Raw genomic sequence first — 21,845 nt, 5'->3', positions numbered from 1 at the left:
TGATTTTAATATTTTGAACGAATTAGATTTTTATTCTCTGGTAGTAGTGAAGTTCTATATAGAACCCTATTTTTGCAGATTTAAGAGACTTTTTCTTTATTTATTTATTTTTTCAATTTTTTTTTATGTCTTTTCTCATTCTATTTTGTAGATGCATTCCTAATAATATATACTATATAAGCAAGAAGTTCCATAGTAATGTTCTAATAGTCATCTAATATGAGTTCAACTTATAGAATATATATATTTAACTTGTGAAGCAAGTTTTTAACAAATGTGCCACATAGCAAATTTATATTAGAAATAGCCAATATTTGTAACATGTGATTAACTTGTAAAACAAGTAGTCAATATGTGCAAGACATGGCCAACTTATTGGTTAAGTTTTCAACCAATCCATCACCTACAAATACTTGCAAAGTCAAATTTGTACATATGAAGCTTCTAAAAAGCTTTTAACCAAGATATTATCAAGCTAGCATATTTTTACATACTTCTAGCTAACTCATCTTATTCTTCTAATTACTAATGTCAAAGTTAATATTTGTGACACTTGTCCGAATAGGTGTTAGTGGCTCTTCAATCTAATAAAATAAATATTGAATAACATTTTGATGATATAATATAAAATATATTAAATCAAAAATTTATATGAATTGAATATTAAAATTATTCTAAGCACTTAATTTAAATTATAAATAGTATATAAGATCTAAGTTATAGGGAAAAATTAAAATTAGATACATATATATAAGTTTATTTGAATAAACTTATAACAAATAGCTATACTTACTAGCATATTTATTTAGATAACTAGGACTATGTAAAAATATGTAGAGGTATATTAAATTACTGATTTCTTGTTGAAAAGCTTCTTAGAAGCTATATAGACTTTACATGTATTTATAAGTAATTGATAAGTTAATAATCTAGTCAATAAATTTATTACATTTTGCATATTTAGGCACTTGTGTTACAAGTTGTTTATGTGGCATACGTGTCAAAAACTTATCTTAAAAATTTGACATGTATCTTTGAAGTTAGACACATTTAATATGGCCTTGTAAAGATTACCACATAGTTCTTTAATAGATAGTATATATAGAGGCAAGAATGGGGCATTTTTTTCTCTTGTGAGCACCTTTCTTATATTTTTATTATTGTTTAAGAGTCTCTAGTTTCTTTATATTTAGCAATAGTCATTCTTTGGTTTCTATCTTATACTTATTTTTGATTTTTTTACTTTTTAAAGTTTTACATAAATATTTTGCTTCTTTAGAGTTTTTTTTATAATTCATGTTCTTAACACAAACCTTCCTTTTTCTTCTATAATATGTAGAATTTTTTTTAATAATAGAATCCTTAATCTACATAAATTAGTATTTATTCAAAATCTTATGAACATGCAATTATTTATTCAAAAAAAAATTATTATTTAATTTTTTTGTTCTTTAAAAATATTACTTAAAAAGACTTAAAATATAATAAAAATTAAATTGAAGGATTCTTGAAAATTGTCAAAGTAGTATTAAAAACAAAACCAACAAGAAACAAAGTTTTTGATGTTGATTTTTTATATGGACTAGTTAATGAATTGCTTTTTGATCTTTTATCAAATTCTTATATTATTGGTGCAGTATTCTTGATTTATTCTTCTAAACTTTAAAAAAAGTTATTTCAAAGAAATAAATCTACTAATAATTTATAGGTACAAAATAGAAATAAAATTCTTTAATTAAGGCTTTTTATTTAATTGAAAAGACACTTGGTCCTACCATTGTTTTTTTAAATAGGTTGTGTTTGCTTGGCTTATATGGCACAAAAGTATAGTAGTTAAGATATAGAGATAAAAATTTAGTTCTAATGTTAATATTTAATGTGCTTTGTGTCAGTTCTAAATATTTTAGTCTATTCTTTATTAATTTTGGTATTTTTATTAAATCCAATATATTTGGAATTAAACACTTTTTTAATATACGAATTAACATCTAGTTCCTAAAATTAAGATTGTTAAAAGTTCTTTAGTTCACAATAAGTTATTTTTGTAAAAACTCCTCTTTTTAGATTTAAGTATATATGTAAAATCTAATCCTCATTAAGTTGATTTTATTTATAGATTATTTAGATTTTTTTTAAATTATCTTTAAAAATAAAATATAAAAAATATTTCATATTAGAACCATAATTTATCATATTCTTATCAAATATGGAAAAATTTGTTGAAAATTCGTAAAACAAAAATTAGCAAATTACTTCCAATACAAGTCTTTCTTACTTAAGAGATGGAATAATTTATTGATTACTAAAAACATACTTGATACCAAATATGATAAAATATTTAAATAAAATTCTGAAATATCTTAGTATTGTGTGATTATACAACATAGTTTTTTGTATTTTTTCCACTCTATTGGATATACCATATTTATATATAAAAAAATTAAAATATATATATATATATATATATATATATATATATGTAAACTAAAAATCTTAAATAAATCTATTAGTAGATTGATATATAAAGAAAAATAATAGCTTTTGGATAGATGTATATAAGTAGAAAAATATAATATCTCAAATATATATGATATATACATAAAATAATTTTATGCAACTTAAGGTCTAAAAGTTTATTTTGAAGAATTTGTGGTTGAATCTCATTATTATAATTTTTAAATTTTATATTAATATTTAAATTTAAATATAAATATATTAATTATATATATTTAAAATATTTAAATCCTATAATAAAGTAAAATTATGTGTAGTAATATCAAAATTTTACTCAAATAAATTTACTTATTTAATTCTATAATATAATTCTTGTATCTTGAATTTTAAACATCTAATTTTTATTTTTGCAATATAAAATTTATTTCTCAAAACTTTAAGAAATTTTAATTATTCCTTTGGATACGAATTTATATAGGTAATTTTGATTAAAACTATAATTATATTGATTAATACAAGAAACTTATTATTATAAATTATTACAATCCATTAATTAAAATAATAATATTTAGACAATCTTATTTTATGTATTTAGAGATTATAAGCTTTATATAAGATTTAAATTAAAACATATTTGAAAAAAAACATCATAACCTTAAATTAATTTTTAATGTATATTTTTATTTAATATATTGATAAAGAATTATGTAAAAATTTATGAATTTACAACAATACCAGAATTAAACATAAACAAAGAAATAGTCATATGTATGTTTATGTATATTTATATTTATATTTATAACTTCTTAAAGTAGCTTTTTAAGAATATCAAAGAAAAAGGTTTGTTTTTTTTTTTTTCATCTTTTTAGTTAAACAAAAGTTGTTACAATGAAAAACTTTTTTAAAAAATAATAATAATTTGTATATTATAGTCTATTCAAATTTCCAAATGTAAATCACTCTTAGAAAATTTAAAGATTATTGTTGCATTTGACTTTTTTCAAATTACATAGCTTTTTTTTATCTTTGAAACTTGTACATTTAAAATTCTAATTTTCTTATATATGAATTATATATTTAAAAAAATTTGATTTTTTTAATGATTCTTAAAAGATTTCTCTATTTGGTTGTAAATATCATGATAATAATTTAGAAGTTAAATGTACTTTAATGCACATTGAGAAGAAGGACAAAAACTAATACAAAAGCTTAGACAGCAGGTCTTTAAGAGACTCATAGAAGGTAGTGACATTGTCAATGTTGTATTCAAAAACACCACAAAGCCATACCTTTGCAGTGTGGTTAAAAACATAAACAGTATCAAGTTCTTCAGAATCTGCATGGAGCTGGTGTACAATGAAGATAGGATCGACACGGAGAGATGAAAATCCTGCGGCCCGACAGGCTCTGCGAGCAACGGAAGCGGCAAAGAATCCCACATACACTCTTTTGGCATCGTCTCGGCATGGTCGCTGATCGTCGCGTCCATTCCACACTGAGCTATTCATGTATCTGTTGCCATATTGTATTCGACAACTAGTGGTACGCGTATTGGTACTAGTAGTTTTGTAGTAGGGAGTAGTGGTGGTATTAGTATTAGTATCAGATTTTGCTTGCATACATGGATACAGGATAAATAACAGGGTGAGTAACTAGCTAGCAAACAAGCAAGCGGGGAGCCTCATCGGGTGAGGCTGGCACTGAAACGATGACCCTTCCCTGTAGGAGAAGACAAAATCCACGATTTGCAGCTGCAGCCGCGGCCAATTACCAGAGCGCGGCATCAATCGGAGACTGCACCAGCAGAAGCAGGAGAAGCAGGAAGATCTGCAGAAGCAGCGCTACCAGTGCCACCACCAGCACCACCAGCACCATCCAATGAAGGAACTTGGAAACTTATCGCTCCAGACTTTTGGATCAGAGCTTGGACTTGGTCGCGGCTCACGGTGATGGTGCAGCGCAGGATAAGCTTGCGGGGCGTTCAAAATAATGCTATCCTGGAGTTGTGATGAAGGTTATTTCTGTGGCCTGACAATCAGTCTGCCTTGCGGGGAGTCGTGCAGTAGGTTGTATTGGCAAGTGGGCGGGACCCTACTGACCCAGGTCCAGATTCCCTCTCAGAGGTGGCGTAGGCGAGCTGGCCCGTCACGGCGCGATAGGATATTATAATTTTTCCTGTGGTAGTAGCAGGGAATAGGGTCTACTTGTGGTGAGGCTGTAGTAGGCAGCCTCTCGTTGCCTGCCGCTTTGCCTGGGATGATTGGAGGGGTACTGCCAGGGCGGACTCTATCAATCAATCAATCAGCGGTCAAGTCGCCGATCAGTGAAGGTGAAAGTCTACGTGTGTCGGAAGCTAAGAACAAGGAGAAGGAGCACTCTTGCAGAAACTGAACCTACGGAGGGGGAAAATAAAAACTCGCCCAACAAACTTGTGTACGCAATCAAATTTTATGCTACAGAGGCAGAACTTCCTCTAAGTTTCGTATGACTCAGGGTATTGGCCGCTTTTACGTAGAGAGACTCGTTTTTTTTTTCATCTCCTTCGCCAAGTGGGAGTTGAACACGATTTTGCGCTTGCAAATTGTTTACGTCATTTTGAATGAGTTGCTGGGTAGTACATGTGTACTAAAGCATTGCTTTGAGAGGACATCATTGCCCCTCACTGAGGCGCTCTATTGATAAACGGCCCTCATGGTTAGGGGACGTTCGGGCAGAGGGTCCTGCCCCTTTCTGAGCACTAGAGCAGCGGGCAGGGGTGGGACCCAAATTTGAACATTAGTTATGAATCTGGAATTTCGTACAGATCATGATGTGAATGGAGATGGCGTGAGCTAAGAGCGATGTGGTTCAAGATTAGAACCGTCTTGCATGCTTCATTGTCTACACGAAATTCAAGTACAATATTCTACCTGCAGATAATCCGATTCGTGTTTTTGAGAATTATGGATTAAATGAGTAATTTGAGCAGTTAAGAATTACATGTTCATATTTTGAATACTTTTCAGAAGGTAAAAATAAATAAAATAAAATAAAACCTTCATTGGAATCTGAAAGAACACAATATTGGCATCAGAGATTTCATGTATGTTCATTACTTCTATCTCAAGTTAAAAATCGAATCATGGATATGTTCTGAAAGATCCAAACTGTGATCATGCTTGTTATTAATATTCTCCTGTCATCTTCTTTAAAGATTTGTGTTGGAGTGACACAGCACTCATTCCCAAACTATGTACCCAAGTTTGTTCCCAGGTTCGTCCAAGCATTACCCATCCTGTCAAAGTTATTGAGCACAGGTGGATAGTTCAGGTTTCGTGCAGTTAAGCTCAAGATTGAACAGATGAGGTTAACCGTATATTGGAGAATTACGCATTGTTTAAGAGAAAGCAAATGGGCACAGCATAAAAATAAATAAATATGTTCATGAGCACGGTGACATACTCCACAGAGCTCAGATTGAGATAACATTCGTTTATATATCAAGAAAAGATTACATGCTGCAGTCATGTCGAGGTAAATCATTTCCGAGCACCTCGGACAATTGCTGATAACTAAACTTGTGTGCATAAAACCTCATTCTGCGAAAATCAAAGAAGCAAACCAACAAGAACCTGCAATTATTTCTTACAGAAGGACGCTTCAAGTTTCTAACTCACAAAGCGACACTATTCAAACAAAACGGTCGATGCTTCTTCCTCTCCCAAGCCGTAAACAGCAAGATCGATGGACTCTAGCATGAACAAAAACCAGTCATAAACAAACAAACACGCGCAACGCTTGAAAATCTATCGAGTATGGCACTGAATCACCTATCAGTCATCGCAGACGAATCATCCCATTGAGGCTCGTCATTACGGAAGTGCTGAGCGCCAACGCCAACACTAGGTTGCTCCATTCCAGCCTTCAACCTTCAGAAACGTACTGTCCCAAAAATCAACGAGGAGCAGAACAGAGGATAATTTTGAAAGGAATTGCACACCCGACAGCTCCAGACGGAGCCTAAAACTTGCCAGGCGGAATCTGATGATGAAACTCCCAAGTTAAGTATCATGCCAGCGGATGCGTTCTTGTGGAGAGTCGAACAGTCGACAGCTCCAAAGAGCACTAAAACATGCCGATGTTAAGACCTCGATGTGGAGACGCCTCCGTCGAGAAGCAACAAAAAGGAAAACGTTTAGCATAACAAGCCGAACGTCTGACAGCCCCATGAGAGCCTAAAACATGCCAGGCGGAAGCCGATGCAGAAACTCCTCCTTCTAGCAGCAACTTCGAAAGAATAGTCATTACTTGACCGCTCTAAAATGGGCCAGGTAAAATTTGATGTAGAACCCACTCCGTCGAGCAGAACCCCAGGGAGAATCTCGTCGTAACTCTAACAATCCGATGTAGAAATCCGTCCGTTGAACTCCTGCCAATGTCATCTCGAAACTCCTGTCGACTAGCAACAGATTCCGCGAATAATAGCAGAAATGTACATAAATATGAATGAGCAGGGCGCCGAGGCAGGCCACCAGTCTGCACCACCTATGAATCTACTGTATCAACTTGAAGAGCTTGAGTTGTTCCTAAGTTGCTCCATTTCAAAATAAAAGAAGAAATGAGAGCAGTAAACTGAAAGATCACTATCGCCGACCTAAAATGCGCGACTTCAGTAAGAGACCTTCAGAACTGAAACTAATTCCTATTTTCGAGTGACTTGACTTGGAAAAAACAGCGTCAAGGTCACATCCTCCTGATGAACAAGCCTTCAAGCTCCAGTATCCACAAAAGTGGTAACAAAACTGTCGGCCAATGATGCGCAGTTTCTCATTCACAGCTTCTCCATACGTTGAACCTGCGAGGACTGAGTGTCGGGGTGGTGATGGTGGTTAGCTTCTTGGGGGTCGATTCTACCGCAATGTTGTTGATGGTGGAAGGTGTCACGAACTGAGTAGCTGATCCATTCTGTTGCTGCTGCTGCTGCGCAATATTAGCTTGAACAAGCGAAGATGATGAAGACGAAGACGAAGACGAAGACGGAGAAGAAGCACTATCTACACTGGCTTCAGCACTAGATTGGCAACCCTTGAGGCCAAAGACGTCCCAACTCCAATCAACTTGTTCTTCCGAGCTGGGAACACTGCCGAGAAGTAATCCGTCGAGATCGAAACCGGACAGCAGATCCTCCGATGATTCGCCGGTCGCATCGGAGCCCGGAGAGCTTACATACCTCGACTCACTACCCGATGAAGCTTCTGGGGGGCTCTGGCATGGACTTGTTGATGTGCTGGAGCCACTTTCTCTAAAACTGAAGTGCTCCAGTCCACTCACACTAGGGACAGAGAGGTTCTCAGCTTGCCCACTAAAGGCTGCCTGTTGAGTTGGTTCACGCAAACCAGTTTTATCTTCAGGCTGGGTGGGAGGGTGACATGTAGATGAGTCGCCCCCGGCCACGTTCGCCTGAAGTGCTTTCTGGTAAGCGATCTCCTTCAACTTCGCACCTAAGGTGGAACTGAAACCTCTATTGAATAGTGCGGATGGCACACCTACTGTTGTTTGAGCCACACCAGCAACCCCCTTGTCATCCTGCTGTCGAGGAAAGTTGAGTCTGGCATATTCTCCCCGAAGCTTGTATGCAGCTAGACCAATTGAACAATCAAATTCAGTGATCGGAAGCAACATCAAACAAACAAGAACTAAGAAACGTGTGTATAACGGTCAGTGCACAAACAGATAACTTACCGGCATCGTAGGCCAAAGCTGCTTCTTCGGCGGTATCGAACGTCCCTAACCAAAGACGGGTCCTATTTCGAGGCAGGCGGATCTCTGCGACCCATTTTCCCCAGTGCCGCTGACGAACGCCTCGATACAGCTTCGTCCGAGGTACTCCAATCCGTTTCTCAGCCGTTTTCTTCATCACATGAGCCCGAGGACCGAGATCGGCGAGTGGGCTCCATGTTCTCGGAAGATTTTGAAGATCGATCTCTGGTAACGGAGGCGAGAAGCCCTGCACCTGGTAAAGCTGCTGAGGTGGTAGCTGCGAGACTTGTGGATAGTTGCCGGATAACTGATGCAGCTGTTGTAGATGACTCGCGTCGCCCGCAAGAGCGACACCATTCGACAAATCCTGTACACCCGGTTGCTGGTACATTCCTACGCGCTCCGAACCGTAGGTGGGAGGAAACTGCGGTGATACTAGAATTGAACTTTTATATTCAGACCAAATTGGGATTTGGTCTTTCAGCAGAGCAGCGCTTCCCGGTGTGAATGGCATGCCCAGCGAAGTAACTGATAACTTCCCTTCGTGAGGAGACAATTCTCCGCGATTAAAACACTGACTAGGAGCACAAAAATTTGAACTACTATTACTTGGAAGAATAGCAGATTGTCTACAACCTTCCAGAATAGAGATATCGGGATTGAAAGTGGACACCCCACCTCCATCGTGAACACCATTACCGCCATAATAGGACCCGCTGTATGAAACTTCTTGTCCAAGCAACATATCGCTCATATCATAGTGCGCAACTGCTGCCATTGGAAACTCGCCTCAGATACCCTTCTCAAAATGTTATCTCTCCCGGGCTCCGACAAATGTCCTCCGATACGAGACCTCAAGCTAGTAACTCGACGTCGAACCCAAAACAAATTTGATATATAAACAGGGATAATCCAGTGTTAAGAAACACTTCAGTATCGCTTTAAACACCTCCTAAATGTTGAAAGGTTTACAACACTGCTGAGGATTGCCCATGGCCGAATGCGAAACTCAAAGGGAAGAAAAGAGTGCGGGTCCTGGTAGTACAGATAATATCCTATGTGTTTTTACGTTCTTGATGTTTTCTGCGGAAGATAGAAAGAACTGCCCAGTAGAGCAAACGGGTCACAGTCGACCAACTAGGATATAACAAATGTGTGTATGACCAACAGGAAGAACTGACCAGGATGGACAGAACCTGCACCAGAGTGCAAGGTGACTCAAAAACTGACCCTGACTCGTGATCACCGATGAGGTGATAGTGCGGACAATATGACTATCGCGTGAACTACCACAAAAACAAAAACACAAGAAAACTGAGATGTTCGACAAGAAGATTTGAAGAGGTAACCTCTTCTGTACAGGAAGGAGATGTACGACGAGCAAAAGACCTGAAAACCAACCAAACTAATGTTATACTGGTGGTATGTACCCACCTCTAACACTAACGACGACGCTTCCGGACGTCAGAACATAGTAAAATGCCTAATCAAAAAGTGGAAACCAACCTCCCCTGGACACAAGCCCCGCCCAGAACATGCGAATGACCTCAGAATTTGACGCACAATAGCGAGGCCATCAGCAGCTCCTTCCGATACGGCTCTACTGGCTAGCAAGGCGGGAAGGTGAAAGACGTCGGCTCGTATACCACAAAACCGATGCAGTGAACATCAGTGTCTGTACACAATGTTTTTGGTTTTTTATCTTCTATTTTTTTATTTTATGTTCTCGTTCAAGAACCTATAATCTTACGTGCCTACGACATACATTAACATAGCTAAACTACATGGGGCTGCGGACACTATATAGACACTGTATGATGAACCACTGCAAGCCGCCGATGAGTGAAATCAGTGATGTCTAGCCTTTAAGAGCCCGTGAACTGTGACTACTGGAGGGGAAGAAGAGATGCAACACTACGTGCGCCGTGATCAAGTGCATAGCCTACACCCCTTTGCCTGCTAAAGTGGCTAAACTGCCCTGCGAGCAACGGCGAACCCTCAGTGCCTAGCCTGCAAGTGAGTGTGCCAGTGATCAGTGGAAAACGCCAACCCCCGGATCTCCCACAACCGACAATCGACAGCCCCAAACCTCCACCAGCCTCACCAGCACCCGAGAGGGTACGAGCGAAACCTGCGCGAGAAACGGGACCAGCGGGAGACAACCCAGTTGCGAGAGCGTGATCCGAGCTTGCGTACGAGTTCCACCTCCTATGATGCCCCGTGCCTAAGGTGAGTGTGTGTGAGTGAGTGAGTGAGTGTGTGACAGTGCGAGGACGGACGAGAGCGCTAGAAAACGAGATCGGTAGCTCAGAAAATGTGTTGCAGTGCATTATTGGCGCTCTTTGGGGTCCTTATACTCCCGACCTCGTCAAGAGCCTCCTTCTCCGGCCCTGGCTCGGGTGGACAGTGGCCCCTTCCGCGCGCGCCGCTCGTCGTCATCATCGTCGTCGTCCTCCTCCTCCACCTCCGCCTAATTACAAGTGATCACTGAACGACCGTCCCCATCGCGTGCGGGTAGGTAATCCCATCCCACACTGTTTGCCTCCGGGCAGCTTGAAAAAGCATGGCTTGCGTACATCAATCACCGTCATGGTTGAGTCGACGAATCCCCGGCGCTGCCCGGGAATCGCATCCGAATCTTTAGCAGCCTTGAGCACATGGCCTCCTGGCTCCCCTCCACCGCAATTCCGCTCTGCCATGCTCCTTCAACTGTTCACACCATCGTGGCGGAAGCTTCACCGCGATGGATGATGGTACGAAACAAACAAGACCAGCCTTCAACGCGGAGCACATATTCTATGCATCAAAATTGCTTCTTTTTCTTCTTCTTCGGCTTCCGCTCCTTCCTCTTCCTCTTCTTCGTCTGCTTCTGCTCAATTATCCATGAATGTATTAAGTCGTTCATCCGGTCCCCCACGATTATCGTCCACTGGGGCTCCCTCACCCCATAATCTTCGGTATTCTTACACTATCTATTATTACACATGTTTGTCTGCTCAGTTTTAGATGAGAAAAAGATTGTGAGCCCACATTCATTACCACACTTGTAGTTGGTGACAAATTTGTAGAAACTTTGCAAATTAAAGGTTTGGACCTAAGACTTTTGTCTCCGGAGTGGATTAAGTCCAATATTAGGTGAAGCCATTAAGGGGTTGTCTGTATGTCTGCAGTGTATTTGCAGCTCTAATGAAATTTAGTGTCAAAAGTGTGCATGCTTAGTAACAGTGTGGTAAATGATCATGACCCATGTGGTTCTTAAAGAGATAGCTGAGTTGTAACGTGAAACCCAGCATCTTCTGTTGCACTTTCTTTCAAGTTCTCCATTACATGGGTTGTGTATGTGTTTAATTTTTATGTGTTTGTTTATTCCCAACAGTGAATTTCATTGCATCATGTGGAAGAAAGAAACAAACCACACTTTTCCCAGTCTATCAAAACAATTGAATGTTAGTCATTTGATAAAAAGTATGTGCATCCTTCCAACAAAAGGGGTCTCATGTGTTTGGTGGGGGCTTGGGGCTCATTCTGAGGCCACATCAAAAATTATTACATACATTATTAAACATGAATAAAGGATTTCAAAAAAAACATCAATAACAAGCCACAAGTGTTATGAGCACCAAGGCAACACGAGAAATAAAAATGATTTGAATGGAATATCTTCATTGGTCACCATAAAAAAAAAGCACTCCATAGTCAACACAAGAAACTGTGCGGGGAAAAAAATAATAATTATAATTGTTGAAAGGTTGCCCAAGTCTCAATCTAATGAAAAAGGATGAAACAAACATGTTAAAAACAGATTAAAAAAGAATGAAAAAAAAAATGATCGTTCATATTACTTTAAAATAATATATATATATATATTTAAAACATATATATATATATATATATACACACACTCGCACACACACACACACTACTCCCGTAATAACTCTTTTTGCATCCCACACAATTTGGCCCACAAAACCATGTTTAGGGGCCACGGTACAACGGGTGTACTCCAAGGCTACTGTGCCACATCACCATCCACGGCCCACGTCAGCATTCGGCGCCGCATTGACTGAAGGCGTGCTGCCTACTAAAACAAAACCCATCCCAATCAGAGTGGGTAATGGCTCACCCGTTCCCGCGATTCTTTTGACCAGCAGAATTAGCTCCGTGTAATTCAAGCCACTTCGGGAACGGCTCCGAGAACGGGGTACCCTTCTCGTGCCCTGTGCTCCGCTTTTCACACGCGGGGGCTTATCACGTTCCCACTTGTGTTCGTGTGAACGAGATCCGTAGGGAACGGAATTTCTTGCACGCGTTCACACTCTGCTCGTCCACTTCACGCGAACTCATGATGCTTTATTAATTTTTTAATATAATCATAATCTCGGGCGCGCACAGGCTTGTGTAAAGCTTTTTACAAATATACATTTTTTTCATTTAGAAGAAAAATATATATAATTAAAATAAATAAATTATGTACACAGAATTTACTTTAATCTTTTTTGAAAACTAAATCACCTCAACAGTTGGGCTTAAGAGAGTCACTCCAATTGAGATGTAGAAATATATGGTTCTATGAATCATCATCTGGTGCAGTTTTTGAAGATTGTCTTGCATGAATGTTTAATAATATGTTGTCATCCATGTTGAATGGTCCAAAACACCAAAATAAAAGACATATGAATGAGTGCTTTTTAATAAAAAGAAGACATATGATTTTTATTTGTTTGATTATGTCATAATCAAACAAATGCATACATTTGTAACATAGGACATTATTATTGATTTTATACTTTACTAATTACACATTTATTCAGTTGTTGAATGTTACACATACATTTTAATTTAATTTTGTGCTAAACAGAAACAAAAAAAAAAAAAAAAAAAAAAACAATAAGCACGTATTCATATGTGAAATAAAAATCAAGATTGATTCTATCATGTTTCATTGAAAAAGATCTTTCTCTTAGATTTTATTGTTTTTAGTCACATACATACTATGTATTAACTAAATCTATGCATTGTATATTATTTTTATACTCGAAACAACACAATATTAGGTATAAACCAGGGGATTCAATTCAATACAGTTGTCATATACTTTGAACTCTCATCTTTGAATAGGTTTATGTGAATAAATACATAAATACATAAATAATGGAAAGCATAATAATCTAATTTAAACATGACCCATAAATGTAACAAGTAGATTCGATAATCTTCAGCTTTGGGAGATTCTATTTAATTACATTAAAGCCCCCATAAATATATATATATATATATATATATATATATATCGTATATTTTCTTTATCAATCCATGTCTTTCAAACAAGTGTGTGTATACTCACATACACACACATACTTCTTTTCAATTTATTTCAGAAAGTTATTATCTGTCTTGTGTGATTTGAAGGAAAATCTGTGTGCCAAATGCAAAGGAATTTTGCATATTCATCCTTCCATTTGGTATAATTAAATTGTCATCTAGGTATTCATTAAAAGATTGATTAGTGTGATGTTTCACTTTGGAATGTACAATTTCAATGTTTTTAATAAAATGCATTCTAAATGTATAAATCCATAGGTATAGTCTCATCTTCCCTGCTTTTGTTGAATGATAATGCAAATCTAAGTTTGTCAATTTTTTCTTTGTTGATAATGTTTTTCCCAAAGTTACGTACAACATTTAAAGTTTATATGTTAAAGTTTACACACATTCAAAAAAAAAAAAAAAAAAAAAAAAAAATCATGAACAATTCTAAAAACCAATCAAACTAATTCAAATGGGTGTTTTACACAATTTCATGTAATTCTTTGAATGTTTCCATGCTTGCAATATTTTCCATGTGTGTCATAGTTTGCTTGGACTCGAACATGAAATAAAAATCTGAATTCTGCATTAAACAAGATTTAGTCAATGTTGGTATTTCAAGGAATAATAATGTTGTTCAAGAGAAGTTGTCATTTTTTATCACTCAAAAAATACAACAGAATAATTATATATTTAAAAAACAAAACTAAATAGAGCACATTATTAAAAAAAAGTAAAATATAGCGAACACATTTTATCTTTTAATAGTAATATTCAAATTTTAAAGTACTGAAATCATTATATACTAATATAGTTTTGATGTTACTTGGACAATTTGGTATTTTTTTGTGAACGGATGATTTAAAAACAAATGACAACGTCATCCTAAAATTTCCGAGTTCTGTGCTTCTAATTTGAATGAATCAAACCCTGGTCAAATTCACCTACAATTAAACAATATTGGGATACACCTAACAAAATCAAATATATTGATTTTTCTTTCTAAAGGAGCATGCATAACGTGTATAGTTTAAAGCCTTCAAAGTAAAAAGAATATAAAATCGTGAACAACTCCCAAAATAAACCTGTGTCCCAACACGAAGCCCTAACCCTTAAAATAGAATGAAATTTGAAACACATAAAAAATATGTAACTTGAGGGGATCCAAGTTAAGAAAAGCATTTTGTTGAATACTTTCAAAACCAAATGCTACGAAGAAACAAAATTCATGACGTTATGTACAATCTAAGACAATCTGCCACGTGTAGAATTATTAATAGTAACGAAGTATTTCTCAGGGACCAATGAGCCTTGATTTTTGAGTTTCAGCCCCATCCCGTGTCTTTTACACGGGCTCCGGTGACCGCAATCCCGCTCTTTCTTCTAAATCCCCGCCATATGTATGACACGCCGGCAGATATCGGTGTTCAATTGAAACCAGTTCCACTCCCGTGTGAACGGACCATAACTCCTGGTCCCCGTCTCGTCCAGCGCAGCATTCCACAAAATGGTGAGCAGTGACGTGGTTGACACGTCAGACGCACAGTGATTGGGTGGTAAGCCAACTTGGGTGCTGAGCTGGAGTTGGACTGCTTGGTTTGCTGCCCTTTTCCTGCCCGAATCGAAAGTTTTATATGGGTTCGGAAAATCTCCGTTAATTAATTTAACGCTTGCCGTGGTGGGTGTCTGCCCGCAGTATATTCCCTGTCCTTTCGGCAGGCGAATCCAGAAGTCAAAATAAAATGTTGAGTTATTTGGATTAGCCATATGTTTTTACTTTATTACAACTTTTAAAAGGGAATATTCGTTTTTGAATCTTATTGGAACTGTGTGAGAATATCATGGGAATTATTTTGTTTATGATTTGCACATGGGCATCAGTGTTCATAACGTTCAAAATAAGTGTTGCATTTTTCCATCTTCTGTTATTAATAGAATAAATACGTATTCCCATATCGTATGATTTAAGTTTGTAATTATCTACACCATAGATTCCATACCATTTTTCATTACCGTTTTTTTTTTTTTTTTTTTTTTTTTTTTCCTTCTTCTTGTGAGAATTTCAATTGGAAGGGTTAAATTTGGTTTCTTAGTTTTTGAACAATGAAGAATTGTGGATTGAATCCAATTGCACCTGCAATTAAAAGCTAATTTGAATTTAAAAATGAGAACTTCAAGTTGGTTCATATTACAATTTGTACGTTTAATGTATCATACTGCATTTCATTTTCCAAAGTAGTTATTAGTATACATAATTGTATTTTATTGCATATTAAATTTCAAAATTTAAAACATAAATCGTGTTGCATGCTACTCTTTAGATATTAGAGTTTTAATCAAAAAAATGCTAATGGCAAAAAATTATATACTATTCCATATTAAACTGACACTTTATTTTTGTTTGCATTTATGTTATTGTTCTTTGCTATGGTAATTCAAATTTTCAATAGTGAATATGTTAATCATTTTGATCAATAGTTTTAAAGATATTGTAAGCTTATATTGCAAATATTTTTAAAAATAAATATAAAATACGACTCTATGTATGTTTTCATATTTAATATCCTTAAATAAAACACTGTTCATAAGCATGTACACATATGCATGTATTAGCATTTGAATGCTTTGTTTTCCTTTGCAATTAATTTGTTAATGACACAAGTCTTTAAATACTTGAGATTTAAATTCAATGGAATGTTAAGTTAACCCAAGATTTTACTAAATTGATCCACCCATCATGAGAAAAAAATTGGCAAGCATAAAACTTAAAAAATAAATAAAAAATCATATTCCTCTTGTGAAATAGATAACATACAATGTAATAAAAGCCTGTAGAGTGTGGCTCTTGGTACTAACCTTCAATATTAAATCTTTTTCTACCTTTTCCATTTATTGAAATATTCAAATAAGTTACTAATTGGCTTATAATTTTAGACTAATTTATTCTCAGACAAGTGCAAAGAGAATTGTATTTTTTGTTTAAATTGATGCAAATATGTTAGAATCTTGTTAGAATATGTATATGTTAAAAAATGCTTTGCATATCAAGATTCTAACATGTACATATTTAGATAGTTATTTCTTACTGTTAAATTGTTAATGTTGTTTGTGTGTTATTGTGCATATTTATATATATATATATATATATATATATATCTATATTCAAATATGAAAATCATGTCTATTTTTAATTTATTTTATCTCCTTGAGGAATTAAAATCTATAATTACATACTTAATTATTCTTTAAAATAATTTATATTGCCTTTTCAAACTTAAGTAATTTTGAATTGATTATTTCCGAAATTAGAAGTTTTTTTAATTTTTGATTTTTACTTTTTATTCAAAATCTATAAATCAAATCAATCAAATTGCTTTAATCTATGTGCAGTTCAAAACATTTATTATATTTTAATTTATTTTTTTACGTATAAAAAAACTCATATTTCACTATAATTAAATATTTTTATTACATTTAAATATATTAATTTCTTGCAAATGGAGAAACTTTGTCAGAAAAAAGAATTGCTAATTTAATTTGGTTTTAAGGTTGATATTTTTTGTTGTACTTTCTAATTCTAATGATGTATTAGATTATAATAAAGCCAAATGTTTTTGACTTCAAATTATAGAATAAATGTTAATTAATAACAGTTTAGAAGATGTTAAAATATAAGATGTTCAAATGGTAAAACAAAGATGTGAGACAAGTGGAAAATATTTCAAGAAGTCACATTCTATAAACACTAGTATAAGAAAATAATAAGACTCCCCACAAGTTTATTATTTATTTATAATTATCTTATCATATGCACCTTTATTTATTTATTTATTTATTTATTATATTTAGCAAATTGAATCCATTGAAGAAGAACTCGTCTCTTGAAAAATTGAATTTATGTATGTAGAAACACATAGATGTTTTCTTGTTGAAATATTGGATATTCTTTCTATTTGTACGTGTATATATATATATATATATATATGTATATATATATCTATATAATTAAATCCCACTCATTAAAATGTTGGACTTCTTGTCAAATTCACAATTCTACTTTTTTTTTTTTACTTTCTTTTTTCTTTCTTTTTTGTATGTTTTGCTTTTTGTTTTTTGTTTTCCTGATATTTTGCAACAATCTGATACATTTTACTTTCCAGTCTGTAGTCTGAAAATCAATACAGCAACTTGTTTTCAAAATTTTCAATCTATCATCATAGGTCACCACATATACACACTCTATTTAATGCCAAATAAGCCTTAAAAAGATAATTTGATCTTACAAGCCTCTTACTTACACAACATACTTAAAGCATATGGATGAAACGAAAACCTGGCAAAATAGTTTCCATTCAACGTCATAAATATTTTTTTTGTTCAATCGCACAAACATATTTTTCATTCAATCTAAAAAGATGTATATATATATATATATATATATTCCCATTTCACCTGATTCAACAGAACTCAAAATGGAATGAAGAACATTCTGCATGTTAGAAAACATCACTTGCTTTACTAAAATTTAGAACTGTAATTTAATATAAAAAATAATATCTGTGTTTCTCATTGTTGATCAATCAACTCCTCACGTATATAATCGTCAATGGATTCATTTGAGTAATTAATTAATATACAATTCTTTTTTCATAAATAAATGAACATGATTATAAAAATGCCTCTAGAAATGCGTGCAATAATTGAGTTAGAGATGATTTAAAAACTTAGGCGATGGTTCAATTTATAACTGTTTGCAATACCACTTTAGTGCACCTGATTCATAAAAAACTATCAATAAAAAGAAGAAAAAATAATATCCCTTATCATGTTCAGTTGTTGCTTAGACCTTAGTTAAAAAATTACATGCTTTTTCTAAAACCTTGTTTACTGATGCAATAATTTAAATAGATTTTGCAACTCTAAGAGTTGTTCTTAGAATTCCTAATCTAAAACTTTTGTTGATGTTGCTATGTTTGTAGCAATTGAGTAGGGACGTTGTTTCTATATAGTTGGTGCATTTTTTTCTATCAACAAACCCCAATTCAAAAGCTACTTGAACATGTAAACATTACTTTAAAATTTAAGAATAACAATAGTAATATATTTTGCTTTAAAGGTTTGCTCATTACCAAATGTTTTTACATTCTAGACCTTTGTTGCCAATTCAAAGTTTACTTTTATTTTTATGAAACTATAAATGAACGTGTCTTTTATTTATGTATTTATAATTTATTTTTTTTATTCAATTTGTTGTATTTTTACAATTCAAAAATTTCTAACTTGATTCTGTACTTCATACTACTCCACAAATATTTTTGCTGTTTCAGTACAATGTTGGCCACTTTGAGGTATTAATAAGCTTTGGAATATTTAGTTTGCTATCATCACAGAAAAGATTTACACAGTAGAAAAATATGTGAAATCATGCTCTGAACTACTTTCTTAACTTCTGAAAATTTATTGTGATGTGACAATTTAATACACTAATGATTTTTCAATTGCTCTTTCTGTGTATGTTATAAAAGAATGTGTATTTTTTTATAGTACTATTAAAGAATTTTGAGTATGAAAATTAGAATCAATATTTCCTTCCATACAATTGTGACAATATTGAGTAATTTGAAATATATATATATATATATATATATATAATGTAATTTTGAATGACCATGAAAAGGTCATAAAAAAATATTAATTTATTGATCAAAATTATTGTATTGGTATCTATCATACTATTAGTGATCAACAATTTTAAAAAGTAGTTATACTATTGAATCTACTAAATTATCTCTTGTAAAGTTATAATCTCCCATAAATTCAATCTTAGGATGCAAACCAACCTCATAACTTAGTAGAGATAATACTATGGTTAAACCAACAAAATTATTGTCATCACTTTTTTTTAAAAATGATTCCAGATGTGAAAATTACTATGAATATATAAACATTCTATCATTGAAACCAAATAATTTAGTTATTGTTTGAAATACTTACATGGTGTGTGTTTATATATATATATATATATTTATCTTTTGGATGTTTGGATTTGTACCCCAAATGTGAACTAAATTGTAATTTTATCCAGTAAGACATTCTAGTACAAAGAGAAAAGGCAAAGTTATAGTCAAAGATCCCTTTTACAACAGCAGGTATTTTTAAATTTATGTCTTTTAAAAGACAACATATCATTTTAAAACATAACCACAAATAAGTAAACAAAATATTATTGTAGAGTATTAGCTGCTTTCCATGTAGATATCAAATTACTGCTTTGTACAAATATATCTATATATTTTCAAATATTAAGTAGCTTTGCAAAGTATGAGGGAGAGTTTTATTATATATCCATATTATTTGAACCAATATTTAAATTCTAGAATCATAGATGCATTTAACATGGAATTATCTACAAATATTAACAAGTAAAATATTTATAACTATGGAAGATGTGATATGATACCTAAATAATCTGTTCTTATTGTTGATTTAGAGTGCATATGTGGATTCCAAACTAAACAATTGTAAACTTTAAATACATCCTATTAGGATCCAATCTTATACACAAACATAAAACTTGGAGAATTAATTAATAGTCACTTTAAATTAAAAACTATACAATTGTGAAAAAACTTTAGATCATGACAAGACCCCTTTGAAAGAGTGAATAAACAAACCTACACATGAAAGCATCACAAAGATTGTTAGAATATATGTTATAATGTGTATCATGGAATAGAAGGAAAAACAAAAAAAAAAAAAACAAACAAACAGAAAAAGGTGAAAATTATGCATATTTTGGAATTTAAAAAGGAAAAAGAAAATAGAAAGAAAAGTGTGAATTACAAAGCCTTTTCTATAACTTTCTCTTATACAACAAGAAGAGTAGAGTTGAAACAGGCAACACAATTAAATGAATCAAACATAATATTCATTTAAATGCATCCAATCTCATCACCTGTGAAAATCACATCAAATAATTGACATGAATTGAATAAATGTGAACACTCAGTGTGTTGCACAAAAGTTGCCATTATATAATCTTTAACATTAAAATAAAATGTATTTGTTTTTCTATAGTCAATCTTAAGAAAAATAGACAGGAGAAAATGTCAACTCTAGTATAAAAGTGTTTGAAAAAGTTGTGAAATTGTTACACTTCTTTCTATTTAAAACAAATGCTATTTTTTGACAAACTTTGAAATTAAATTGTATAATGTTTTTGATTAAAAATTGTGAAAAATAAAAATTAAAAGATTTGTATTTTCTTTTTCTTTTGTCCAATGTTGTTTTCTATCACCATTACTTCATATGGTCTCATTGTAAGCCACATCATCCTCCATCTATCTTACTTTAGAATTGAGTTTCAAAAATGTGACCTTTTTTAAATTGTTTATTTTTTTATTCATTTTTTTGGCATTGACAAGAAATTAATTTTTTTGGTTTGGACTACATTCATCCCTAATACAAAAACAAGCACTACCAAACCTTCACTAAGACATGAATGATTCAATTAGAATATTGTGGACACACACACACTTATTTACACATGCAAACTCTTTGTGAGGATAATTGTTACTTTGAAACTTTTTTTTGCAAGTAGAAGAATAAGGATACACGAGAGAGAGAATGGGAAAAGGAAACCGAAATCATTCATTGTGCAACAAAACTTTACTTTCATGATATTTATAATTGAAACTTTTTATTGCCCTTCAAAAAAGTAAAAGGAAGAGCACAAAAGCATTTCCGACTAACGGAAGGCGTTACTTCCCATGCAAATGACGCGTGTCATTATTTCATTTGCCTACATTCGACATGGAAGCCTTCCGCCTTAAGTCATGAATTCCAGCGAGTAAAATCTCGACACGTGGCCATTCGTGAAATGTGGCAGGACTGTGAACGCGTTTATTTACAAAAGTTGCGACCCCTCTGTGTCAGACATCTGGCAGAAAAATAAAAGGTCTTTAAAAAATTAAAAAACCCTATTCTACTGTTGTGTTGCGTGGACTGACCCGATTCGACAAAAGCTGACACAAAAGCAAAAAATTAGTGAGATTGCCACGACGAATCGATTGATTGGAGGAGCGTTCGACGGACAGAGAGGTCTGTTCCCACTGGAGGGGGAAGCAGGTTTGGAGGAAAAAGGAGAGATATTTCGAGAAACTGTCGGAAACCTTCTTCGTGCGCGAATGGGGAACGTGAGGTTCGCTACAGTTCGCTCCACGGGGTCCACGAAGGGTTAAATGAATGGAGAGGAGGTTCAAACCTTACGTTACACCTGCAATTGAGCAACAACTCTATTTGTGTCGAAAAAAAAAAAAAAAAAAACCTTTCGTTACAGCGGGTAC

At 33.9% G+C, this 21,845-nt stretch overlaps 1 protein-coding gene across 1 annotated transcript; it reads right to left on the bottom strand.

Annotated features, from left to right (window-relative positions):
* Positions 1 to 5,910: 5,910 nt before the first annotated feature.
* Positions 5,911 to 10,506, bottom strand: LOC112273580 (uncharacterized). Its single transcript, XM_024502519.3, has 2 exons — positions 8,176 to 10,506; positions 5,911 to 8,072 (listed from the first exon to the last, which is right to left on the bottom strand). Exons 1-2 carry the CDS (start codon positions 8,969 to 8,971, stop codon positions 7,261 to 7,263), a joined length of 1,608 nt encoding a protein of 535 aa, XP_024358287.1. The 5' UTR covers positions 8,972 to 10,506; the 3' UTR covers positions 5,911 to 7,260.
* Between the last annotated feature and the right edge of the window lie 11,339 nt (positions 10,507 to 21,845).

This window comes from Physcomitrium patens, chromosome 20, assembly GCF_059467195.1.
Source record: "Physcomitrium patens ecotype Gransden chromosome 20, ASM5946719v1, whole genome shotgun sequence".
In the NCBI taxonomy this organism is placed as follows: domain Eukaryota; kingdom Viridiplantae; phylum Streptophyta; class Bryopsida; order Funariales; family Funariaceae; genus Physcomitrium; species Physcomitrium patens.
Note: the sequence above shows the minus strand (reverse complement) of the source record. Positions and strands in the feature narration are given on the sequence as shown.

What these genes read in the sequence shown, in the direction of transcription:
- LOC112273580 (XM_024502519.3), bottom strand. Translation starts at nt 8,971, where the DNA reads ATGGCAGCAGTTGCGCACTATGATATGAGCGATATGTTGCTTGGACAA. An exon ending in AGCTTTGGCCTACGATGCCG is followed by an intron (nt 8,073 to 8,175) that starts GTAAGTTATCTG and finishes CAATTGGTCTAG; the next exon opens with CTGCATACAAGCTTCGGGGA.